Source organism: Hesperophylax consimilis, chromosome 13 (genome assembly GCF_061612785.1).
Source record: "Hesperophylax consimilis isolate HC1 chromosome 13, BYU_Hcon_1.0, whole genome shotgun sequence".
NCBI lineage: Eukaryota > Metazoa > Arthropoda > Insecta > Trichoptera > Limnephilidae > Hesperophylax > Hesperophylax consimilis.
In genome coordinates, this window is record NC_142848.1 from 4,478,188 (window position 1) to 4,505,712 (window position 27,525).

General features: G+C 35.5%; 2 protein-coding genes across 2 annotated transcripts; both read left to right on the forward strand.

Moving 5' to 3' along the window:
• Nucleotides 1–161: 161 nt before the first annotated feature.
• Polr2E (DNA-directed RNA polymerases I, II, and III subunit Rpb5) lies at nucleotides 162–27,525 on the forward strand. The gene is made up of 6 exons (XM_089638458.1): nucleotides 162–348; nucleotides 456–544; nucleotides 8,134–8,312; nucleotides 10,714–10,876; nucleotides 26,832–26,910; nucleotides 27,395–27,525. Exons 1-6 carry the CDS (start codon nucleotides 292–294, stop codon nucleotides 27,458–27,460), a joined length of 633 nt encoding a protein of 210 aa, XP_089494584.1. The 5' UTR covers nucleotides 162–291; the 3' UTR covers nucleotides 27,461–27,525.
• On the forward strand, nucleotides 4,178–6,743 carry LOC149418339 (uncharacterized). Its single transcript, XM_089638456.1, has 4 exons — nucleotides 4,178–4,347; nucleotides 4,945–5,056; nucleotides 5,431–5,818; nucleotides 6,520–6,743. Exons 1-4 carry the CDS (start codon nucleotides 4,181–4,183, stop codon nucleotides 6,591–6,593), a joined length of 741 nt encoding a protein of 246 aa, XP_089494582.1. The 5' UTR covers nucleotides 4,178–4,180; the 3' UTR covers nucleotides 6,594–6,743.

Here is a 27,525-nt window from a genome sequence, read left to right on the forward strand (position 1 = left end):
CCGCCATCTGTCGGGGAATTTTATAAGATATGTCCGTAGAAGTTAGTGTTACCAAGAGATGAATCGAAAATATCCCAACAAAATGTTGAATGCTAAATAAGAACTGTTTTTCTGCTCTTCAACACTATTTTCAAATTCCATAGATTTTGACATATTTTTTACTGAAACGCGCTGCTCAGCTGCTGTCAGGCACCATCGTTGTGATCACTGTTTTGGCGTCTTCTACTATCAATTTCGAATTGATAACACATTTGTGTTCTCATTTTTAAATAGCAATTCGCATTCAATAACATGGATGATGATGCGGAAACCTATAAGCTTTGGCGGATCCGTAAAACTGTCATGCAGGTACGGTATAACCTAAACAGTGTTATTTTAATTTAGTCGTGACTTATTGGAATAAACTTGAAGAGAATATAGATTACTAATTCACATTTTTATGGTTTATTTTGAAGTTATGCCATGACCGAGGATACCTAGTAACGCAAGACGAGTTGGATCAGACTTTGGATCAGTTTAAGGAACAATTCGGCGACAAACCAAGGTAAGGTTATGTGTACTATTCTTGAATCTTGACTTGTGAATTAAAGCTCATTTACATTGGCAAGTTACCGTATAAAAGTGTCAAATTGATTCAACTATCTTGAAATTGGTGTGTACACCAACGAACTTGTATACAACTCCTGTATTATTATTTTACTGAATTAATCAGTGTTTCAAATGACTCAATTAAAGTCTAGTGCCTACGGTGCATATTTTAGTTTCGCAATTGCAATCGCAAACTGCCGCACTTTTTGGCACAGATTATGGAAATTACAGTGTTTCAACAATTACTACAAGACAGAATTAGTAATTAAGTTAAAACCAAGTGTAATTTCCATAAAATATCCCCATTAAAAGTGCAGCGGCTACGTAAATATTTACCCTTAGTCTATATGATATTCTCAACTTTCAGTAATGAATGATCACATAAGACTAGAGCTGAGCTGCATTCACCAATTAAAACTGAATGTATTAGTTATGTAAAAATTGTAATATTGCTGAATACCGCCTCAATATCATTCAGTCCACAATTTGTTAGTATAAAAGTTGTTCAAAGAATGATCTTTTCTAGTGCTTATGCTGAATGGAATTAATAGTAAATATGTTCATTCAATCTTGTGATTTACACGTTTGGGAGATGGGTATGTAATTTTAGGACAGATCACGTCACTTCGAGAATAATTCTTGATAATGATAGCATTTAAGTTACGGCTGTTGAAAATACAACGTAGGAGTAATTGCGGGCTGTAAATTATTGTTTTTGAGATGTTGTTGCAACTAGTGATGGGTCATGACTGATTCTATTAAGAGCAGGAGCCACGGTACCAGCTCAATATTTTCGTACGGCTCAAAGAGTCGAATAACGAGCGACGGATCAATTGAACGGGAGCTGTGAGCTCAGAGCGTATGAGCAATGAGAAAACTGTGCTCGCCCGATCCGACTTGCCGATACAGCTCCCCCGGTACAGCTCTCCCGCTAAACGTCTCCTTTAGTACCGGTACGCCGTTCGTACAGCGAGAAAAATAAGATGCTAGGTAATTAAAAGCTGTAGTTGCATATGTCCAAGTCCAGATGTCGGACTGTCAGACGCCGTTCACGTCTCCGAGTATGTAATAACAATTAATGCTTGGATAAATTTAATAGGGCTATTTTTCTAAGATATTTCCTGATAAAAAAGAGTAACTCGAGCTGTGGTATGTTTACCGGGAGTCGTACAAATACGGCTCTTCAAAAAGAGTTAGCTCGTTCATGAACGACTCATCACTAGTTGCAACATGTAAATTCAATAGGTATTTTAATGGTAAATATGTATGAAATGATTGTTCTGTTACTTTCAAAAAATTCATTAAATATTTAGGCGTATTAGATCTATCAAAAAATTTATATATAAAGATGCAAAAGTCTGTCATTTTGAATACATGTAGGATAATGAAAGATTTTTTAAATATTTATGTTGAGGGATCAGTAGGATTTATAGGCCCTGTTAGAAGTTCTACTTCGTGTTGTTCTTGTTTTGTTTTGTATTTATTTTGCTTATATAATACACTTTCATAATGTTGATTGACTAGATGATCATTTGTGGAAAAGTGTGTGGAAGGGTTTAGTTTTTCCTATGGGGAAGATTTAACCCGGACATAAAATCGGAAGTAAAAAAATAAATTAAAGAGGGTTTAGGTTCAGTTTATCAATTACTTCAAATAGGGTTTAGGTTCAGTTTATTATTTTAAATATGGTTTAGGTTCAGTTTATCAATTATTTTAAATAGGGTTTAGATTCAGCTTATTAATTATTTTAAATAGGGTTTAGGTTCAGTTTAGTAATTATTTTAAATAGGGTTTAGGTTCAGTTTATTAATTATTTTAAACAGGGTTTAGGTTCAGTTTAGTAATTGTTTTAAATAGGGTTTAGGTTCAGTTTATTAATTATTTTAAATAGGGCTTAGGTTCAGTTAATTAATTATTTTAAATAGGGTTTAGGTTAAGTTTCTTAATTATTTTTCTGTGTACTTATTAAGATTATGGCATTTTGTTAGTTTTTTGTATTTTTTTTGTAATATTTCAAATGTATTTTGTTTGTAGAAAAATTCGTTATTTTCTGCGTTTTGTAAGAATTTTTAGCATGAAAAGGTGTATTTGGCAATTTTACTGTAATTATTTTCTCATAGGGAGTCATCAAGTTCATTTCACCAACATTTTTTTAACACAACTTGTATGGAAATCTGCAAGTTTATTTCATTGAAATGACATAATCCAATATTTCCAACTGATCTTATAATGGTTCAAGTTTATTGGTTTGTCATCCTGGTCATGGTCGCAATGAATTTATTTTAATTCATTAACACGTTGACTGCCACGGTAATTTTCAGAATTCCAGTTTAAAAAGCCAATTTCATTTAATCATATTATATTATTAAAAACCCTAATTTTTTTATAATTATATTTTCTGTTCATTTATTAATAAATTTTCTGTTCTGTAAGCCAGCATTGATTTTTTGTTTTCCTCCCAGAATCCTTCTATCCATATTAGCACTGATGTACTACGAATTATATCGTATTTTAGCGAATATTTCAAGTAAACACACTACGAGTTATCTCGTAGTCGTAGTCGGTATCCTAGCAAAGAACGCAATCTATGAGTCATCTTGTAGTTGGCAGTCAACTTGTTAAAAATAGAATTTGTTGTGTTGTAAATTTACCTTGTGAAAAAAAATCACATTTTGACGGAGGTGATTAAATTTTATTATTATTCACAAATGTTAATTCATAAACAACAACAAACACAAAAAAGGACCACGCAAACCCGGTTGATGCTGTAACAGACCCTACTACATTCAGAGAATTGGGTGAACGCGAGTCAAAATCGAATGATTCGAATTACAATTTTGAACAGATTTTGAAATTATTGAGTATTATAATATACTACAAAAATTGAGATAGGAATATGTGTCAATTCTCTACATGGTTAATGAAATTATGAAATCTGAGAAGTTAATAACTTGTTAAGTTAAATGCGGCCAAAGCAACATTCAAGTAACACCAATTTTAATGGAAATCAAACCCAAAGGTAGGTTAAATATGAATTTCCTGTAATATTATTAGCATTTTTCTGAAGCGTTCCACATAGATCTTTGTCACTATTTCAATGTTGGAAGCTAGAGTAGTGATTTTGCCAAAGATCGTCTCATTGTAAATATATATTTTTTGGCATTTGGGTGATTAGTATGCCCTTTTTTGTTAACATTAGTAATCACATCAGTATTATGACTGGATATTTAAGCATTTTGATGTTATGACTGGATAACACAATACTTTTTCTTAGAATGGAAAAACAGGGGCTGCGGTATCTATTATACCATGCAGATTCTTTTATTCATCACAATTATTGTTTTTGTATATTTTCTTTTGCTGTTAATTTCAAGAATTTTCAAGGTCCCAATTGATAAAAATGTTTCACTATAGTTTTTCTTAATTTTTAATATGAAAATGTATGAGGCGGTCTTCGGCAATTTTACTGTGGAAAATTTAATATCCATGATATGTTATATTCAAATTTTATTTTTTATTATTAATTAATTTCAACTTGATTTTCTGTTTTAGTAATAAATAGATTGTGATTATAATTAATTGCAGATGTCTCATGGCTTTGAAAAAGGTGTGGGATAAATTGAAGCAAGATGGCCAAGGGGAAAGGTCTACAGCCGAGGGCATTGCTATCAAAGCAGAGCCCAGTGATGTCTCGGTGAACCCTCTTACAGTGAAGGCAGAAGCGGCAATTGAGCCAAGCCCTTTAGGACTGGGAACTTCGTAAGTAACAAACATGCATAATTTAATCAAAAGTCACAGGAGACCCTGAGGAAAATAATTTCCCTCAGGCCCTGTGGTATCTGGGATGATGTGTGGAGGGTGTTTTTTAAGGAAAGGAAGGAGAGGAAGTTCTGGGAAGGAAAAAAGCATTATGTAGGAATCTGGGGGTCACTCTGTTCAGGAGTAACGTATGAATCCATCCCTCCCACTGCAGTGAAAGGCGTTGGGTCGAGAGTGACCGGCTGGAGAGGGCAACGGGACTCCCTTAACGTAGCAAACCACTTATGATCTACGGTAAAGGTTTTGGTTATCCAGTGAATGGTTCCCGGGGCGGCGGTACCTACACTAATATTTTGAGGTGGATGGATTTTGTGTGAAGATTTATAGAGAAGGCTGAATCCCACCCTGTATACTGTTGTAGCGCCTCGATGATGATGATGAATGATTATAAACTAAACTTGTATTTGTCACTCCTTATAAAGTGACGTAGATGTTGGAGTTTTCTTTACAAGCATTCTATATAATTTATCATGTAACTTTCTTGTGTGATGTATTTTTTTTATGTTTGTTAATAATTTCCTATTGTATTTTTTAAAGGTTTGATTCAAATGCACCATCTGTTTCGTCGAATGTCCCAGAAGTAAAAACTGAACCAACTAAGGATGAATTATTTTTCTTAGACAACCCGTGTGATAACAGTTGGAAATCGGTAATTTTTATTTTATTTATTGCTGTCTAAACACCATATTTTCACCACATTCAATGCAAAATGTGTGTTTTATGCAAATTATTAATGACTAATCATATTTTGCCACTTTTCGGGAGAAAAAAAAAACCTGCAATGTTTTTACACAAACGGAAGGTAATTGAGATACGCGCTGATACTGTTTTCATTGTAAGAATAATCCCTTACAATGAAAAAAATCCTATATTAATTTAACCATTGTAGGTTTATTACCGTCGTCGAATGGCATTACAGGATGACTTGAACTAATTAATCAATATGTTAGAGATTATAATTGTAAATAGTTTTTTTTGGTTGTTAAAGGAGCTCAAGTTTATTATTCTTAATGTTTTTTACAGAATCAAACTCCGGTTTATTTCGAAGTCACTCCGACAGTTGAAGGTCTCCCAGAGACAAATGTCGCAGAAAAAACTTCAATGCCTTTGCCACCTCCAACTTTTATGTCCACAAGAAGACATTTCAAAAGGCGATTGTCCCACGAGAAGACCAAAAAAGATTCCCTCTTTGGTGAACTCCAAGCGGTCGCATCTTCCCAGAATATCTCGGAAAAGATTCAAAATGAAATTTTGAGGGAAAATTTGGAAATGGTGAAGGAGGAGAGGCTTTTTCTTGAATCTCAGAGGGAAGAACTGGTGGCCTTTGAGAGAGAGAAGAGGGAAATTGAGTTGGATATTTTGATGCTGGAAAGGAAGATGAAAGAAGAAATTTTGAAAAGAATAGAGAGTGGTAATAATCATTGTTTTTTTTAAATACATCTATTTGAATTTCACTTTTGTTTTCGGTAATAAATTAATGCAAATCTTGGAAGCAGAAATTAACCCACTTCCAGATGTCCGATCGAGCTGAAACTCGGCAGATTGACTCGTTGTCGATGACCGTGCAATCACGTATACACATGCGGACATATAAGCATTTCTCTGAAATCGGATGACAGCAGTTAATATTCTAAATAAATGTCGGTCTACCCGATTGGCAGTTCAGGTTCAAGGTTCAATCCTTAGTCAAATTAAAAAAATATAATTTTTTTTTTTAATCTTTTAATATAATAGTAAAATATGTTTGTTTTTATGGTTCGATTTTTAAATAATCTATTTGAATTTCGATTTTGTTTTTGTGAATGGATGCAAATCTTGGAAGTAGAAACTAACCCACTTCCTGAAATCCGACCAAGCTGAAACTCAGCAGATAGATTCGTTGTCGATGACAATGTATTCTATTAAATTTTGGTGGCAATCGTTCATATACACATGGACATTATGCATTTCTCTTAAATTGCTTCTTATTTATATGATATTCATGCTGGAATTTGCCAGCCATAGGATAAGATCGCTTTGTACGGCACTGATATGTATCCACAGATATATACCACCCTGGAATTTAGCGTTTTGTTGATGAAATGTTTAATATTATGTTGTTTTCTTTTTCAGGATGCGAATGTTTTTGCAGCTGCCCTTGCACTATTATTCCACCGCTTGACGATAGTGAAATTTGCATCGATTGAAGCTATGAAATAGTTCTCAACTTTTAATATAGGAGGATGGCCTGAGCAGTTTTACATAAAATGTACATATTAGTTTCATCAGGAGGCCAAAGCTCGATATGGGCTGTAGCGCCATCGAAGAAGAAGCTATGAAATAGTTCTCAACTTTTAATATAGGAGGATGGCCTGAGCAGTTTTACATAAAATGTACATATTAGTTTGTTGTTTTTAGGATGAAATATGTCTTATTTTATAAAGAAACTCATTAAAATAATTTTTTATACTATTTGATCTATCTTTTAATACCTTTAATGCATATAATGAGCTGTCTCCTGTTACTACGCATATTATGGTATGAACACATGTTTCGTTTTTCGTTTCGATTGAAGCGATGAAAGAACTCTTAACTTTTAGTATGGGAGGATGGCCTGAAATTGCAGTTTTATATAAAATGTATCAGTTTATTGTTTTTAAGATGAAATATGTATGTCTTATTTTATAAAGAAACTCATTAAAATAATTTTTTATATTATTTCATCTATCTTTTAATACCTTTAATGCATCTAATGAGCTGTCTCCTATTACTACCTTTATTATGGTATGAATACATATTTCGTTTTCATCTCAAGACAACTGTGGAAATGGATGAGGCGTGGATAAACCCAGACAACTGATTTTAACATCTCGGAATAACATTTTGACCGTCCTCAAACGGCAATTCCTCCTGTTGGACATTCAAAATTCTTTACAAATGTTTAGTATGTATATCTTGTACTAAATAAATAAATAAAATAAAAAATTTGTTAATTCATAGACAAATATACTTTCATCAGATCTATGAATAGTGTAATCTTAATATATAAAAATTCGGCCTGCGTATGTCTGTGCTCGCAAAACTCGATAAGTCTTCGACTGATATCGCAGAAAATTACAAAGTTTGTTCTTATTAGTGCCAAGAGTGTTTAGAGAGTGATTTGAATGGAGAAGTCGGGGACGCCCGAGGAATACTTAACGTTCTCTGCACCGTAATGAGATACGGAGTAGAATTAAAGTCGATATAATGTAGTTACATCGTGGTATACAAAAGTGAATGGTGGTAGAAGTCGGAGACGCCCGAGAAAGACATTAGCAATAGCGAAGCATTGCGCGGTCCACTAGTTCATAGTAATAAATGGTCTGGAATCCCTTGTCGGGCGAGACGCTTTTTGATACCCCGGATGAACGCCCAGACATTGGATATACCACTGCCATTTAATTTCTCTCTATTTAATAATATTAATCTCAAACTAATCACCGCGCGTTCCTCATTGCGTCCTCTTGTTAAACACGTATTCCAAATGCCCAGGAAGGGTAATAGCCACGACCAACCCAACCTTCCTCCTCCCCGTGCTGTAGTTCCACTGGCGCCGAGCAGTTGGAATGCATGAACTCTTTTTATTGTTTTATGGTAAATTAACTACAGTTTCATTTTATTTTCTAGCATAGTACAGAGCCTTTGATGTATTATTTCACAAAAATGTTACATTATAAAATTAGCTAAGTATTATAATTAATGTTTTAGTGAAAAGCGACCCGCCCGCAGTGACCTGATTGTGCTGGTTGCCCACAACGATGACCCGACAGACCAGATGTTTGTTTTCTTCCCGGACGAGCCAAAGATAGGCATCAAAACCATCAAGACCTACTGCACCAGGATGCAGGAGGAGAATATTCACAGAGCCTGCGTTGTGGTGCAAGGAGGTATGTTCCGTTTTACACCAGCATCGCTTTACATCTTGTATGAAATTTCTTCAGTTTGCTGAAGCCCGTATTGTAGTGCAAGGAGGTATATTTTGATTTGAATCAGCAAGGTTTTACATCCACAACGTCTCCATGTAAGATATCTTATTAGTTTTGCATTTGGATTTTCAAGGATAATGTTGTTATAGCCTACTTTGTAGTGCAAGGAGGTTTTGCACGAGTAAGGTTTTACATTAACAAGGTTTTTGTGTAAGAAATCTTCCCGGTACTTATTTGCATGGATGAGAATATTCACAAGAGACTGATTAAACATTATTACACAATTCAAATTATTGTTGCATACTGCTTAATATCACAAATGTTGAAACCTTACTTTCATAATTCCTTTAACCCCTCAGGCCTCTGGCGTATTGTCCATTATATTTCTTAAAGATGCTGTCAGGAAGTCTGAGAATTTGTGCTTATTTTTGCTTCGCAATAAAATCCAAATAAATGGAATATTTGTGAACATATCCAAAACCAAAAATAAATTTTTGTAAGATAATAATAATAATAATACTTGGATGACTTGTATAGCGCCGTTTTTGTGCAAAAACACCTCAAGGGCGCTGTACAAACTTATAATACATTTCTACAGTGATCTATGTTATTACTTAACTATTTATGGAGAAAATATACAGTACAATACTTACCTGGTAGGTCACTTGAGATTAACACTTAATTATCTAATTGTTTATTGGCGAAATTTAGATACAGGATTTAGGACTCAATTGAAAAATTGAATATAACTGGACTTTCTCTTAGGATTGGTATATTTAATTTAAGGGTACGACAGCTTAAAAAGGTAAGTTTTTAGTTTTGACCTGAATTCTGTTGGACTTGTTATGGATCTTAGTTCCGGAGGGAGTTTATTCCAAGCCTTCGGCCCAGATACTCCGAAAGCGCGATCACCAAACTTAGTATTTGGCTTGCGCATAGGTTCTATCAGTCTGCCTACAGCTGCTGATGTTGCTGATCTAAGCGTTGACTGCCTCAGACCAGTGTTTTCCGGGAAGCATAGTTCTGAGATGTAGGGTGGGGCCATTTCATTGATGGATTTAAACACCATCCAGCACAGTTTGTACTGGATTCTTTCAGGGCACTTGAGCCAGTGAAGGTTACGAAGGTGTTCTGAAATGTGCGAATATTTTGAAACCCCGGTTATGAGCCGTGCTGCTGCATTAAACACTGATTGAAGTTTGTCAATTTGATATTTTGGAAGGCTGGCATAAATGCCGTTGCTGTAATCGAGACGTGAGACTACGTAAGAGTTGATAAGTAGTTTTGTTGCTTCTGAAGGAAGGTTTCTTCGGACAGACTTGAGTTGTCTTAGGTGAAAAAAACCGGTGCTTACAGTCCTATTTATTTGACTTTTAAACGAAAAGTCTGAATCTAAATTGACACCGAGAAGTTTGACTGGTGTTTTTGGGATGATATCGCTGCCGGAAATAGTAATAGGTGATAGCTCATAGCTCATAGATGATGAAATAAGTTTTCAAATTTTATTATTAGAAATAAACATATATTTTTTGATGTATTAAATTTTGGAAATTAAACATAAAAATAGCTCACTTCATACTGATATGAAAAAACCCACATATTTTACTAGACAAATATATTACAAACATTATTGTCACTTTCACCAGGGTTGTCATTGGGTATGTGGTTATGTCTTCTGGTTCTACAATGTGTCTTCTCAGGTCTCATATCTCCTCTCCAATCCCCCTTGTTTCCTTGAAGGCCTCACAAGGGAAGAGAGCCTCATCTCCCCTCTTTACTCCCCTTTGGTTCCCTGAAGGCCCCACAAGGGAAGAAAGAGTTCACGGAGGTTGCCTCATCTCTCATCTCCACTCCTCCTTGGTTCCCTAAAAGTCCCAAGAAAGAAGAGGGTCTCATCTCTCGTCTCCACTCCTCCTTGGTTTTCCCCAAAGGCCCCATGGGGGAAGAGTCCACTCCTCGTTGGTTCCCTGAAGGCCCCTCAACAAAAGAGTCCACTCGCCCTTGGTTCTCTAAGGTCCCCACGAGGGAAGAGGACTTCGTTTCTCCTCTCCACTCCTCCTTGGTTCCCTAAAGGCCACACAATGGAAGAGGGTTTCGTCTCTCCTCTCTACTCCTCCTTGGTTCCGTGAAGGCCCCATGACGGAAGAGTTCTCTCCTCCTCGGTTCCCTGAAGTACCCACTAGGGAAGAGGCCTTTGTCTGAATGAAGAATGTACATTCTTCATTTTCTATGGGAACATTATATATTCTGGTATTTTCTGTCTTTCTGTGTTATTACGTATTAGCTATTATGTAATGCAGCTTACGATAGGAAAAGAAGTTGTATAAGGCTTGTTTTAACATATTTTCTTCATACCTTCCAGGAATGACCCCTTCCGCCAAGCAGTCCCTGGTCGACATGGCCCCCAAGTACATCCTAGAACAGTTCTTAGAGTCAGAACTCCTTATCAACATTACGGAGCATGAGTTGGTCCCAGAACATATTGTGCTCACACCAGATGAAAAGGCAGAACTACTGTTCAGATAGTATCCTTTTACAAATATTTCAATATATCCCTTAACGACATGTGATCATAACTAAGAGCTTTCACAAGCTTGATAACAACTAATCACTAAACTCATAATAACATTTTGTAACTTGTATCGAAGAGAGCTATGAGCAGAACACTGGCTGAAAAAGAGTATGTTAAATTGAAGACACAATATCAACAAAAATATCCCTTATCCGTTCCCGTTTAATATTCTACAGAATAAACTGTTCCTTCCTGTAATGTTCATTACAGTATTAAATAAATAGGTTCTTTTATACGAAGTTAAGTTTATTAATAATTCAGTTGTTTATAAAGTACAGTGCAGTCTAACTGCTAGGAAGGAATTTACGAGAATCCGCTCCCGCGTTGCCCGACCGCCCGCTGTCCAGCAGAGTCGGAAACGTTCGACAACCCTCGGCTATCTCCGGTGAGCATGAACGCCTATATGATATACTACACCCTTCCCTCTTTAACTGCAGCGCTACGACTACTAAATAACAGAGATATAGGGTCCCTAGTTACCGCTTTATGTGGTAACCCTACTGCTAAAATCTTATCATTGTCAACAATATACTTGAAAAAACATATAAATTATACCACACACATAAACTAAATATTTTAAACTAAATATTTCACACGATTAATAATATGTACATAATTTAAAACTCTTCAATAATGTTGACTTGAGAAGTAGCCTGCTCTTCTGGGGTATTTTGTCTGGGCCGAAGTCGATTCGCCCACGGACTCCTTTGTGTTGGTATTGGTGATGTCCCTGATGGTCCTGGCCCGGCACCCTCCACATCTGCCAACCTGAAATCAGGAGAATACCCCTTAAAACCACGTAGTAAAACCGAGGTCTCCAACTCCTGAGGGTCGTTCCAACTGATCTCAGACGCGGACTGCGACCCGTTGAGCTCCTCACCCCAGCTTACTGACAGCTCCCTGATTTGATCCAAGTGTCTCTTCCACGTCACATTCGAATCTCCCACTCTTACAATGAAAACCTTTTTTCCCAGAGACTTACAAATCACAGCTTTTGTCCATAATACTTTGTTATTTTGGCGATAATCTCGCACAAGGCATTTTTGACCTATCCTAAATTTGCGAGCCTTGGCTCCACCAAAACCTTTAATCTGTCTTTCCTGACTTTTCGCAATATTATCGTTGGCACGCTTAACCAACTCTGAGTCTAGCTCTAGCTCTCCCACCTTGGGTAGAACTAACCCGTCAAACGAGGAACGAAGCCTCCTGCCTACTAACAAAACAGCGGGTTCAACACCCGTCGAACAGTGAGGCGAGTTTCTATAATCTAATAGAAAATTCAGTAGTTTTATTCTATAATCTTTGTGTAAGCTAGAACCAACCATCACCTTTTTAAGAAAACCTTTTACAGTTTTCACTGCGTTTTCTGCTAGTCCGTTACTTTGCGGGTGTCTTACCGGTGACGTCATAAACTTAATGTTATTTTCACTGAAGAATTTCTTAAAATCTTCACTCGTGAAAGCAGTACCATTGTCTGACACAATCAATTCAGGGTTACCAAAAATCGCAAAAATTTTCCTTAATTCTAAAATGATGTGAGTACTATCTGCTTTTGTAACCTCGATGCAGTCTATCCATTTAGAAAATGAATCGCAAATTACTAAGAACATCTTGCCTGATAAAGGCCCACAGTAATCTATATGCAAACGACTCCACACTCTCCCTGAATTTGGCCAAACAATTAATTGACTCTTTGGTGGTGATTGCCTATTAACAGCACAATCCTGGCATGATTGAACCGTCTTTTCTAGATCCTTGTTCAACGATGACCACCAGAAATACGCTCTCGCAACGCCTTTCATCTTGACTATACCTAAGTGCGACCTATGTAACAAGGTTAACACATGATTTTGTAAAGAAGCTGGAATAATTATCCTATGGTTCCAGAACAAACAATCATTTACAATAGAAAGTTCGTTTCTCTTAACCCAAAAATTCCATAAAATATTGTCACGTTTCATAGACTTAGGCCAGCCCTGCCTCAGATGAGTAACTACTTGCTGTAGAACTGTGTCTGAAACGGTCGCTGCTTTAACCGAACGCAAATCTAATTGTGTTCCTTCTTCTATAAAACTCACAAAATCTGCACTAAAATCATCATTCCCGATTTTATCTTTTAACGTGAACGGTACCGGTCTCGCGTTATGAAACACTGGATTTGAATCCCGATTGACTTTAAAACATACTTTATGTTTGTTAAATTTCCCTAATTTGTCTGAAAAAACTTCTGGAAATTCTTTAAAAAGTTCCTCTTTTTTTTCATTCACTGAAAAAATTGAATCACGATTAATCGGCGCAATTCCCAAGTCGAAAAGTTCCATGAAATCACGACCCACAATTAATTCTGAACCCTTAGCGACAACTATAAAATACATATTATTTTTAGTGTTGTTGTATGTTACCGAAAAAATTGATTTACCCACGATTTTTAATGGATATCCGTCGTAACCAGAAATTGTACGCTTGTCAGTTGACAACTCTATATTTTTAAATGATTTTTTAAAAACAACCTCAGGAATCACCGAAACACTCGAACCGCTATCTACCATAGCTGAACATGAAATCTCATTAATTTTAATCTCGACTTTATATGGACTAATAAATGCAATGTGCTCTTTATGAATTGCCTTTTTTACAAACAACGGAGACACTTTATTATTCTTGCACATATTTTTAAGATGACCCACTTGTTTACAGATGAAGCATTTTGCGCTTTTAAACTTACAATCACTTAACGCGTGATTCGCTCCACAACAAGTACATTTCTTAAAACCCGAGAATTTCCTAACACTAGGGCTTCCCGACCGTGAATCCGTTCTTGAAAACTCCGATTTCCCTCTAGAACGCGACCTTTGATCCCCCCATGTGTTCGTCTTTTTCTTGATTGTACTCACAAAACTACCTACAGAACCCTCATCCTTGACTTTCACCCCTAGATGGTCCAACCCCGCAATACTAATTGCCAGTTCCTCCATCTTAATGAAAGACAGACTAGGTCCCTCCAGATAAATTTTTTCCTTTGCTCTCCCAGGGATCAACCCCAGAGCAAATACATCCGCTAAATTCGCTTCTAAACGCGTCCCAAATTCACAAAATGTACTAAGACCGCGTAATCGCACCGCGAAGTCCTTAGCCGACTCCCCTGGCGATTGTTTAGCTGAAAAAAACAATTCTCGTTCCCTAAAAACCGACTTTGGCTTAGAACAATGTTTTTCTAATAATTCCAATAAATTATCGAATGACGTATCTGTGACCTTGGTAGGAAAACATAAATTGATCAATAAAGTGAGCGTTTCAGCTTCGAGAGAGCTCAACAGATATGCTCTCTTTTGAGATGCATCGAGTTTGACGGTTTTTGTGTCATCACGGATCAGCAGGAACTGCTCAATCCTCAGGCGGAAGATTCCCCAGTCATCACGTAAGTGGCTAAACCGCGGGATTCCACCTGACTCCATAGCTGCCAGATGCCTGGTCCGACACCCGAACCAGCAATGACACAGCAAAAATACCAACACAACTCGACAACAATAACCTCCAAAAGAGAAGACTACTTAACTCAACCAGGGTCCACGGCGATGGGCTGCTTGGCTAGTTAATTTACTGACTGCTTGGCTAGTTTAGTCTTCCTTCTGGTCGGATTGACCGTCTTCCTTCAGGTCGGATTGACCGTCTTCCTTCCTTCTAATCTTAATAAAACAGACCGGAAACTTCCTCCACCGGATGGCAAGTCTTCCTTCCTTCTCAATATTAAGATTCAGCCGCCTTGGCCTGAATTTCCGTACTTCTTCACAACTGAAGCTCCTTGCTCCGGATAGTCCTTGCACAGAAGCGACCTTCAGATGTTCGTGACAATAAAATCCGTCTGAGCAAATCTGTCGAGTAACCCGCACACCTAAGTAACTTGTGTGTGCTAAACGACATTAATTAATACTTCGCAACGTATAAATCACTTCAGCTGCGCCAATTTGTAATGTTCATTACAGTATTAAATAAATAGGTTCTTTTATACGAAGTTAAGTTTATTAATAATTCAGTTGTTTATAAAGTACAGTGCAGTCTAACTGCTAGGAAGGAATTTACGAGAATCCGCTCCCGCGTTGCCCGACCGCCCGCTGTCCAGCAGAGTCGGAAACGTTCGACAACCCTCGGCTATCTCCGGTGAGCATGAACGCCTATATGATATACTACACTTCCGATGTGGTGGTAAAAGCAAGAACGCCGTCCGCGATCATGCTAATATTGGGAAAGAATCATATGTACCCACGCTTTCGACTGTTCACAGATTATCCAAACAAACTAGTAAAATTCTAGATTCTAATAGGTACACACCCACCGTATGAGATAGATGTTATAACCGAACCGAGTTTCGTATTGTGATTAGCCATGTCGGAAATTTTGTTGGTTGTACGGCGCTCGACAGCACTTATAACTGGCCGCTACTGGTCAATATGGATTCCGGTGGAACCATTTGTGCGGTGATCTTCTCGTGAATGTGACGCATGTTTGGGGGGCGGTGTCTCGGACGTTTTATTGAGATTCAAAAAAAAAAACATTCTTAAGTTTTTGGCATTCGCCAACTTTGAAAATTTATAATTATTCCCAATAATTCTGTATTAAGATAAGTTGCCACCAGTTTTAATTGTGTTTTCAGCTCCGCTGAAAATTTTATTATTTTAGATTAGTAATAATAATAATAATTGGATGAATTGTATAGCGCCTTTTTTGTGAAACATCACCTCAAGGGCGCTGTGCATTAGCATGGAGCGACATTGCAAAAATCAAATCTCGGTATTGTAATAGCTGCCAAAAGATGCTTCATGTCATTCATATTCTCGTAAAAATACTTTAAAAAATGTAAACTTATGTCTTCATTCAACAACCTAGCGATTTCGTAACGTAAAAAACGTAAATTTTGCCTTTTTTTCCCAAAATCTGAGTACAGTCTCAAAAATATAAAATAATATCCATTACTTTCAATTGCATTTACCTTATTGAACATTACATGTTTTATAAAAAAAAAACACTGCATAAATTGCTGTTAAACTAGTGAGTTTGTGAGCGCTGTGGAGGTGGGGGGGATAATTTCGCTCCTATTGTTTCGTCGCAGAAACTAGATGCGACTTGCATCGAGTTTCGTTTCGGCTACCGCTGACCGTAGACGTGTTAGAATCCTTGTCCGATTAAATTTTAACACATATAATTGTTGTGAAAATGAATGCAAATTACACGAGAAGCAAAATTTTATGTCCAATATTCGGGGCACCAACTGAAATGAACTCTCAAGTGTTACCTACTGTCTCAGAAGTGATTAAACATTATTTGTTCTTACGATATGAGCGTAATCTTAACTCTACAAAAAAACCGTCAGTATTCGAAATAAAAAGTGTTATATCTGCAATTGTTGAAGGAATTTGGAAGCGCGCTTCTATTCCCATTGTTTCACACAATCGAGTGATGAAACTGATCCAAGATCATTATAACAAATACTTAAAACGTAAAAATTGGCTAAAAAAAAGTGTGCATTATTATGTTAAGTTAAATTCTTATAAAATCAAAATGAATAAACTTTTCGATACTGCTTCATGCAAATGTAACAATCTGAATATGTGTTCCTGCGAAAAGACGCGCAAGGTACCCACCAAAGAACAAGCATTCCTTCAAGACCAAAGATCCTCGAGAAAAATGATGCTGGGAGCAGACACTGACACAACAAAAAAATTACATCGGAAAATGAGGATGCAAGCTCGTTTATCTGAACTTGCTTCGAAGGTCAGCTCATCTACAGCATCAGCGACAAAACCACGTCAACCCTTTTTTGATGAAAACCAATCATTTTCTTCACATTCTTCGCAACCTCCAGAAAATTCCCGTATGATGTTGAAACTCCCCACTTTGGCCAGAATCTGCGATCAGTGTGGTTTGTCAGACAGGTCGGCATCAGTTGTTGCAAGTGGGTCAATCCGCACCAAATCATCCAGGCCATGTCACCCACCATCTCAGATTTTGATGAAACTTTAAATTTTTAATCCTTCCATATAGATAAGAAAATATACCAAATTTTACCTTCCTACCTCAACTCGTTTTTTTTTTATGGGCAGTTGAAGTTTGGGCAAAATAAGCGTTTTTACATATTCCGAGCACTCCGGAAGAGCTTGTACCTTCAATGAAAAAAAATTGTATCTTTGTCATTTATAGTGCAAATGCAATGAAAATTTTCAATATTATCAAGAAAACTATGCTGATTGCAGAAAAAAATAAATAAACCCTTTACATTTATCTACTTGACTTTAAAAAATTACCAAAAGTAATTTTTTAAGTAATTTTTGGGACGGAAAAGGTACTTTACAAAAAAGCAATATCTCGGGAAGGTACAGTGTTAATGAAGTAATTTTTTTTTTTATTCATATCTACAAATAGCATAGAATCACATACAAAAATAAAATTCATGGCATTTTACTTGCTTCAATAAATAAAATCCATTTTAGACTTTTTTCAAACTTTTTGTGATTTTTTTTATATCTATTTTTAGTTTGTAATTGGGCAAGTTATAGTTTAGGTATATAGCTAGTAATATAGGTTGAATGAATGGACTAATATCAAAGAAACAGTCCTAGAGACAAGTCACTACATGGAAATGATGTATCTGCAACAAGAACAAGACAGAACATGAAAATTACTATCTGCCTCATCACTAAGTTTGCAGGATACTACATGCTTTGTTTCCTCTGACATGCTTAGTTCTGAGTCGGCTTCAAAGCAGTGATCATCTATATAAATACAGTAGTTGTTTCATGTTATGGTGTACGTTGTTAAAATGTCTCTAATCGAAACAAGTTTAGTTAAATGTAGTGTGGGACAACATAATGGTACTGAATGTCACAAAAAAAGTTATACTAAGTCAGAGAAATTAACGAGTGTGGATTTGTTAAGTTAATTTGAAAAAAAGCTTATTCAACAAAGAAGTTTTGTATCTACAGACTTGGTTTTCAACATTTGTGAGCACCACAGAATATTTAACTTAAATAAATATGAAACATTTCAAAAAGCTTGTTTTGACCCGTTCCAAAGCCACAAAAGGAAAATTACAAAAACTTTAAGAACAGTATCCTTGGAATTTTCAGAGAACATTAATACCATTCTAAAAGTAACTAATAAAGCAATCCCTGGACAAAAATTTGTAATGCATGCAGAGCAAAAATTAGTAAGAGCCAAAACCTTAACAATGAAATTGAAGAGCTTAACACTTTTCAAGAAGACATAAGTGAAGTTGAAAATGTTTTAAACAAAGAATTTTTTTTACAAGAAATCAACACTTCTTTAACTGACATTGGAGAATCTCCATTTAAACTACATGCAATACCATCCCACAGTAAGTCTAGTTACGCTAAACGGAAGTTAGATTCTGCTTGTTCAACCTTAAAGAAAAAAGTAAGTAAAGTTTTAGAAAAAGAATTTTCCCCAGTAAAATGTGATGCAAAAATACCAAGATGTATTCAAGAAAAAGCTAATGACATGGACAGGCTTGTTGAGTTGGTTAAAAAAAAATTGGAAACACAAGTTACACGCCGTGAGAGAATTCAGCTTCTAACTCTCGCTCCAACTTCGTGGAGTAGAAAAAAGGTTGCTGAAGAATTCAGTGTTGGTGAATACTCAGTTCGTAAAGCACGAGAGCTACTAAATGAAAATGGTATCATTGCTTTACCTGATCCAAAAAAAGGAAAACCATTAGACCAAGGAACAGTTACTTTGGTTAAAAATTTCTACCAAAACGATGAATTTTCTCGTGTTATGCCAGGGAAAAAAGATAAAGTTAGCATAACCAAAAATGTTTATGAACAAAAAAGACTATTGCTTTGTAACCTGAATGAACTTTATGCTACCTTCAAGTTTGAATACCCTGCTTCAAAAATTGGGATTTCGAAATTTTGTTGGTTGCGTCCCAAATGGTGTGTGCCAGTAGGTTCTCCAGGCTCTCATTCTGTCTGCGTTTGTGCAATTCATCAAAATGTAGTGTTGCTTCTTAATGCTTGTGACAGTGAAGAAACGTACAATGATTTAATGGACTACTTAGTGTGCTCAAAGAACAATAGAGACTGTATGCTTCGACATTGCGATAAGTGTTCAACATCTAGTGAAAATCTTAAGAAACATTTGTTAGAAAAATTTGAAGAATGGGACCAAGAAGATGAAATTACATACCGTCGCTGCTCTGACTCAACCTCGTATCTACAGTTTTTGCATTTTTAAGATAAAATTATGAACATCTGCGCATTTTTCTTGCGCATTTAATGCACAAACACGTATCTTCCTTAAAAATATTATTTATTAGTTATATTGATAAAACTCAAACTCGTATCTGGTTTGTCGAATGCAGCAAACTCGTATCACAAGATACGAGTTTGCGATCTGTTTTGTCGTGCGAATAGTGTCTGAAGCACTCTGAAGTTAGCGCAGCATTCTCGTATCTACGCGTGACAGGTCGAGTCTTGTTCAATCCACTGTTGATTTTGTGTGTTTATAATAGTTATTTGAAGTTAAACATAGTGAAAGTTTTTTTATTAGTGAATATACATTGTATAGAGTAAGTTGTTTTAATTTTAATCATAATATTTAAAGAGCATTCTGTAATAGTGACAATATATTATAGCCAGTACTTAACCTCACATATTATCAAAAATTCAATTGCAAATTTGTGAGAACTTGCTTATTTTAATTGAAATATTTACTAAATATAAGTTTAACTTATACATGCAATCAATTTAACCATGAACTTTCCTACAGAAAATGAAACGAATCAATACAAGGAGTACTCGTTTATTGCAACTAGCAATGAACAATTCGAGTATACCACATAATCCGGATTCTATTGAGTGCCTTTCCCTAATGAATCAACCATCTTCGTCAAGACAAGCTGATGAACGGGAGTTGATGATGAATAGCGAAATAATTTTGGATAAAGATTTCTGTGAAACTTTTATGGAGCAGGCAGCCGAGTCAAGACAAAATAATCAACATGAGATGATCGAGGGAGGAATTTTAAACGAAGTTACCGGTTTATTTTATTCATCTGCTGAAACAGACAATGTTTCAATAATGAATCAGTCTTCCAGTGAAGTTGGTCTAGCATTCCTTGCCGACATTGATGAAAACACAGTAACTTATTACCTGGACGAAGCATCAGGTTTATTAATTGAAACTCGCAATGAAGTTGAGGTTGAGAAGAGTCGAGCACGAAAAGGTTTAGGAAAACCTGCTGCCTGGAAGCGAAATAAACTAATAAAAGCCAGAGAATTTGGACATGAGTATGAGAGCATTGAAAGGAAAAAGGCAGCCAGAGGAAAACCTTGTAATAAAATAGTCCGTCAAGCTCGTGCTTTAAAACCCAGGTGCGATAGTTTGAAATGCACTCGCAGTAAACATTTAAGGCAGTGTGATGTTATCAGTAACAGTGAAAGGCAGAGTATTTTTAATTCCTTCTGGGAGTTCATGACGTGGCCACAAAGAAAAGCGTATGTGAACGCACTGGTAGAAAAAGTTCCAGTTCAACGAAAAACTAACGAAGTACTATCACGACGGGAAAACACCCTTAAATACTATTTAAAAAATGAAAATGCACGTGTGCCTGTCTGCAAACGGATGTTTTTGTCTACTTTGTCGCTAGGATAGTGGACTGTTCTTAACTGGGTAAAAAAAGGAAACAGTCATGGTATAATTTCTGAAGTTAAAAGTGTTGAACGCATTAATAAAAAGAAGGCTTCGAAGGTAGAGCATATCAAATACTTTTTAAGTAAGCTGCCAAAACTGCCCTCTCACTATTGCAGAGAGAGCTCTTCGAAGCAATATTTAGAGATGACGTATGCATCAGTTAAAGATGTATACAGAGCATTTGAAATGTATTTTTCTGATAATGATAAACCTTCTGAGGAGAAAGAAGGATATAATTTATTCCGGAAACAAGTCGATGCCATGCAACTTGGAATATTTCAGCCACGTAAGGACCACTGCGACACGTGTTTTTCACATAAATTAGGATTTGTTTCTTCTGAAGCTTTTGCACAACACATTGCAGAAAAGAACTTGGCCAGAGATGAAAAACGAAGGGACAAGGAAATGGCGATTGCCGGACTTCAGAACATGTTTACTGTCGATGTTCAAGCTGTCCAGCTTGTACCATCCTTACCTGCAGGATCTTTATATTTTAAACAGAAACTGGCTTGTCACCAGTTTACAATTTATGATGTTGTAACATCAAATGTCACCTGCTATGTTTGGCATGAAGGAGAAGGAGGAATGGATGCCAACATATTCTCTTCGTGCAAACTAGATTACGTTGAGAACCATATTACTAACAAAAATGTACCGATAGTATTTTTTAGTGATGGTTGTGCAGCGCAGAATCGCAATGTTATACTGTCTAATGCTCTTTTACATTATTCCAAAAATAATAATGTCACTATCTTACAAAAATACCTCGTGAGAGGACATACACAAATGGAATGCGATTCTGTACACGCTACCATTGAAACCCGCAAAAAAAACAAAGAATTACATGCACCATCCAATTTTGTCCAAATTATTAAGGAATCTAAATATGTTGACCATAAATTCTTTAAAGATTATTCCAATATAACCTATTACAAATGTCTAAGACCTGGAGCAAGAGTAGGAGAGCCGCGTGTTGTGGACATACGAGCTATAAAATACAGTCTTGCTGACGGTCTTCAATTTAAATTGTCATTTAAAGAAGATTGGCAATGTCTCTCGCGTCGTCAAAGCCATGTTCCTGAAGAAGTATTAGTAAAGCCCTTGTTATCGGAGCCAGTACCAATTAAACTGAGAAAATTCAGAGATCTACAATCCCTCAAAGATGTTATACACAGAGATTATCATACATTTTTTGATAATTTGGTTCATTCAAATGATTAAGGGTGAACAATTTTAACCCAAGATTTCTTTTGTTGAACAAATTTATTGTTATATTAAAATCTATTTTTTTACTTTTATATTCTTCAAGGTCTTATGTGAAATCTTTTATACCTTATTCACTAATAAATGTTTTTAAAAATATCTAACACTCAACCTCGTAAGTAATCACTGAAAGCAAATTATACATTCTGCAAACTCGTATCTCACTAAAATTATGAAAACTAAAATGTACCACAGAATTTGGTATTTTATTAACTTAATTATTGAGTTTTAAATAAACTAAAGTAATTTAAAAAAATAAAAAACTTTAAATAAAGTTGAAACGGTGGATAAAGGTAGTTTTTTTTGTCTCCTGTAAAAAACTGTTTTTGTAGATACGAGGTTGAGTCAGAACAGCGACGATACAGTGCATGGGTAACTACTGATAGAACACAGCAGGTTTCAGTTACAGTTCCCTTTCATGAATATGTAGAACATCTTGTGAATAGTCTTGTAAAACTTCTTCCTCATTCTTTTATAACAAAGTCTCAATCAAAATATCTCAAAAGCACAGCTTCAGATAAATGAAGCTGTTGTGTTATTAGACTTCAGTGAAAACTTCTCCTATGTTATCCAGAATGAAGTCCAGGGTTACCACTGGACGCAAGACAGTTGTTCACTCCACCCAGTGGTAATTTACACTTGTGAAGAGCCTGGCAAAGATCTCACAGTGTCAAGCTTGTGTGTAATTTCAGATGACTTGGAACATGATGTAAGTTTCGTTTACGAAACTCAAAATATTGTTGCTCAATTTTTAAATCAAAAATTTCCCCAAATTCAAAGTGTTCATTATTTTACTGATGGTTGCGCAGCGCAATATAAAAACTGCAAAAACTTTTTAAATCTGTGTCATCATCAAAAAGACTTCACCTTGAAAGCATGTTGGTCGTTTTTTGCTACGAGTCATGGGAAATCTCCCTGTGATGGAATAGGTGGAACAGTAAAACGTCTTCTAACTAGAGAAAGTTTGCAACTTGGCCCTGGCAACACTATCACAACTGTAGACAAAACTTTTAAGTTTTGTCAGTCGAGAGTAGAAAATATATATTTTTACTTGCTGAGAAAAGAAAGCTTATTCACTTGCAGGCAACAATTACAGCAGCGTTTTTCACAAGCTAAAACAATACCAGGCACTCGAGGTTTCCACTGCTTTGTTCCTCTGTCTGAAAATGAAGTTGGCACAAAAAGGATAAGTTCAGATTCAGATTATGCTTTGATTTTTAACTTCAGTGGGGAACGAAATCGCTCTGAGCAACTAAGTATGGTACAAATTTGTACAAACTCTTATGTAGCTTGCGTATATGACAACCATTGGTTTTTTGGACTTGTGGTTTCCAAAGATGAAGACGAGTGTGATGTATCAATCAAGTTTATGCATCCTTTTGGCCCAGCTCCATCCTTTTACTGGCCACATCAAAAAGAAGATATTTGTTTTGTTCCACTACAAAATATTTTTAATATCGTTGACCCTCCCACAACAAAAGGTTCAGGAAGAGCTTACTACTTTCTTGAAAAAGACGTTCATCATGCTGATCAAAAGTTCAACCATCTTATGGGTCAGATCAAGAATAAAAGTAAAAAATGAACTTGAACATTTATTTGTAAACAATATTATTGTAATGTACTTTCATTTAACCTAATCCTACATTGCCTGTTTTATTTTTATTGTATTTGTTTTTTAAAGAGTTAACTTTGTATTGAAAAGAGTTAAAAAGTTGATCTTGTTATAAAATATTGCTATGGTGTATGCACTCAGGGTAAGGAACAAGGTACATTATTTTGTTGGTGCCTTAAGCTTACATTGCAAGCTTACCAGCATGTTGTAAAGGACCGAATAAGTTTGACTTTTTTTATTTGCAAATACAGTATCTAGATTTTAAAAAACTTGGAACAATTCTGTATGATTAAGATTTCTCATTTTAAAAACGTTTCTACACTGTGAAGCACACAAAATACCAGGAGTTTTATTTTTTTAGGTTGTACTATGTTTATTGTAGATAAGAATAAAAAAAAAATTACAAAAAGTTTGAAAAAAGTTTAAAATGGATTTTATTTATTGAAGCAAGTAAAATGCCATGAATTTTATTTTTGTATGTGATTCTATGCTATTTGTAGATATGAATAAAAAAAAAATTACTTCATTAACACTGTACCTTCCCGAGATATTGCTTTTTTGTAAAGTACCTTTTCCGTCCCAAAAATTACTTAAAAAATTACTTTTGGTAATTTTTTAAAGTCAAGTAGATAAATGTAAAGGGTTCATTTATTTTTTTCTGCAATCAGCATAGTTTTCTTGATAATATTGAAAATTTTCATTGCATTTGCACTATAAATGACAAAGATACAATTTTTTTTCATTGAAGGTACAAGCTCTTCCGGAGTGCTCGGAATATGTAAAAACGCTTATTTTGCCCAAACTTCAACTGCCCATAAAAAAAAAACGAGTTGAGGTAGGAAGGTAAAATTTGGTATATTTTCTTATCTATATGGAAGGATTAAAAATTTAAAGTTTCATAAAAATCTGAGATGGTGGGTGACAAATCCAAAATTTTCTGGATGATTTGGTGCGGATTGACCCAAGTGCTACATTACAAGATTTTGGCATAGTAACCGAAGACGACTCTAAAATGGTGATTGATAGGAGCAAACTCAGACGAGCTAGACAAACGTGTCGCACTTCTTTAATAAAAACATGGCAGATGTCGTCGGAGTCAACAAAAATTCGAGGTCTATATTTCGATGGAAGGAAGGATAAAACACTCTCAGGAAAAAATAGGGGATAGATATCATCGGAGAACGATTTCAGATTTTAGTTCGGGTTGAATCTTGCGATCATACATAAAGATAGCAGCCAATAAAAATGTGCAGTGAGAAAAAGACAATGTTGGTAGTTCTTATTCGAAGTATGATGCAGTTAAATATGACCGAAGGAGGTAGGGTCCCATTAGCTCAATTGGTAGAGTGGTGCCCCGGCGAGGCAAGGGTCTTGGGTTCGAGTCCTAGATGTGACCGTATCTTCTTCTGATTCAATAAATAAAAAGGAATAATGTTTAATAAATAAAAACAATAAACAACTAGAATAAAGACAATACGGGTAAAATATGAATTAATAATAATAATAATAATTGGATAATTTGTAGAGCGCCGTTTTTGTGAAAAATCACCTCAAGGGCGCTGTACAATTTATTTCCTAGGATCTACATTTGTTATTTAGAAAAGATACCAAAACATACTTACCTGGCAAGTCACTTCCGACAAACACACTTATATAAAAAAGTTTATGCTTATAAAAGATAAAACTGCACGCAGAGGACACTATATCAAAAAACGCTGGTCATCGCATGACCTTAAGTCTGCTATAGTTTTTATTTTAATTTAACTGTATTTTAACTGTCTTAAAAAGCCTACAAATTGTTAGTTGTTATCATTTTTATTTATTTATTTTTATTTTATTTTATTTTTAGTATTTTTTTTTTTTTTTTACACTTTGTTAATTTAAATGTCTTGTATTATGTATATCTAGATGCTGTGCAATGAATAAGTTTATCCATTGCACACCAACTCATTTTTCACGACATATAATAATAATGTTTAACATCTCTAAATTAAATAAAATACAGTATGACCTATACATAATTTTTGAAGGGTTCTATTGAAATAAACCATGAATGCAGAAATATTTTGGAAGCTCATTTATCCACAACAATATTCTTTCTGGAACTATGGATGCACTCTCTCCTGCAAGGTTCTTGTGCACAAGACCACAGCTATCTTTGAAACATATCTACCCGTTTGATGCTTTCCACTTCAACAATCTTTCTTGTAGAGAAATCGAACATAGAGTGTGCATTTTTTTTCACTGGACGGTTCATTATTAAGGTTAAAACTTTCAAAAACTAGAAAGTAAATAGATAATGGCGCGCCGCTGTATTTGAACGTCTAACAACTAATGTCACAAGCGGGCGCCGGCAGCAGCAAATAAAACGTTCTCTCTGGCTCTCGAATGTTCCGATCATTGTTTTACAAGAACCGTTTATCGAAACCAAGTATTTAGCTACTAGATATGATTTTAATATGTGCATATTAAAACCATGGATCGAGTAAGATATATACAGGGTGTATCGGCACGTACCCGACAAACTTTAACCAGCTATTCTTTAGCACATTTGGAGTAAAAAATGTTATGGGCACTTTGCTGTCCGGTAACATTTTTTTTAATAAAAAATTTACTATTCATATTTTCACCACATGTCACCAATGTTTTATCCTTTGTTAAAGTTTGAAAACCCGTCTGGCAATATTTTGTTCGAGTTTCGTTGAATAATGTACGTACGTACCTACGTTGGCGCGCTTTTACAATCACAACGAAATGGCACGGCACCATTCGTCTCATTTTTAACTATTATTATTTAGTGTGTACGAAAGAGCGAGGACACTTTGTGACACACTTACTAATAACAGCTGTTGAACACGAGAAACAATGCAAATGACAGTGACGGAGTGTGGATTTTTTATTTATTTTTTGTTTTTAATGGAAAAAAAATGTTACCGGACAGCAAAGCGCCCATAACATTTTTTACTCCAAATGTGCTTAAGAATAGCTGGTTAAAGTTTGTCGGGTACTTGCTGATACACCCTGTATAGCACAAAAAAACGTGTGCTTTAAACGATTAATGCGGTAAAACGTGTAGAGGAACGATTGATGCAATCGATTTTTGCGAGTTTTGTATGAAATTTATTTGGGAAATAAACCATAATTCGAGGAACGATTGAGATTTTTCTATATTCAGATTATTATTAATTGTTCACGGTTAAGCTGACTTCAAAGTGAATCTATCTCAAGCACTACTGGAACATTTAAAAATTCTTGATTGTTTTGAACACGTACGTTGTGTTCCATAATTATTGCAATAATATGACTACCCTTAACTCTTACAATTCAGTAAACTAAAAGAAAACATGTTGATGAGAATTCAGGCGGGTGACCCCGTTGCCAGATACTTCGGACTGAAGAGAGGACAGGTACAGTACAAATACATACATATCATTTAAATAATATTTATTAATACACTCGGAAGCCTTTCTAATCAAAACTACACTTGTACCATCCCTCAACTAACTGGTATGAGTACAGGCTGCAGTCTGTAGGGTAAAGATTGCCATGATGATATACAACCCCCAATAGGAGAAGGCACCAAAAGGAAAAGTTTTTGATTAATATTATAAATAATTTTTTCTTTGTTATCTGTTACTTCGCAGGGGTGAACCGCCATACAATTAGGTCTTGGCACACACTCCTTGCTTTATTCACATTCATACACCATCTCATGAGTGAATGCATTGTTGTAGATTCTTGCGATGCGTCATCGCAACGCAATGTCGTGTACGGTCTTATACTCTTCTATTATTTAATTAAATCAGTACATATATTGATACATAATACATTCTTCACTAATCTACCTATTATGTACGAGTAAAAGAAAAAGGTATTGTCTTCTTGTTTCAGGTGGTTAAAATTATCAGGTCTTCCGAAACTGCCGGGCGCTACATTTCCTATCGGCTGGTCTGCTAAAACAACACATTTTCCATACTTAATTTTAAGGAATATTTTTTTAATAAAATTTATTTCACACTAAA

Excerpts from the sequence above, each read along its gene's own strand:
- LOC149418339 (XM_089638456.1), top strand. The coding sequence starts at position 4,181 with ATGGCTTTGAAAAAGGTGTGGGATAAATTGAAGCAAGATGGCCAAGGG. Across the intron at positions 4,348-4,944 it reads CCTTTAGGACTGGGAACTTC|GTTTGATTCAAATGCACCAT; the intron begins GTAAGTAACAAA and ends TATTTTTTAAAG. Across the intron at positions 5,057-5,430 it reads GTGATAACAGTTGGAAATCG|AATCAAACTCCGGTTTATTT; the intron begins GTAATTTTTATT and ends TGTTTTTTACAG.
- Polr2E (XM_089638458.1), top strand. The coding sequence starts at position 292 with ATGGATGATGATGCGGAAACCTATAAGCTTTGGCGGATCCGTAAAACT. Across the intron at positions 349-455 it reads TCCGTAAAACTGTCATGCAG|TTATGCCATGACCGAGGATA; the intron begins GTACGGTATAAC and ends TTTATTTTGAAG. Across the intron at positions 26,911-27,394 it reads TCGGACTGAAGAGAGGACAG|GTGGTTAAAATTATCAGGTC; the intron begins GTACAGTACAAA and ends TTCTTGTTTCAG.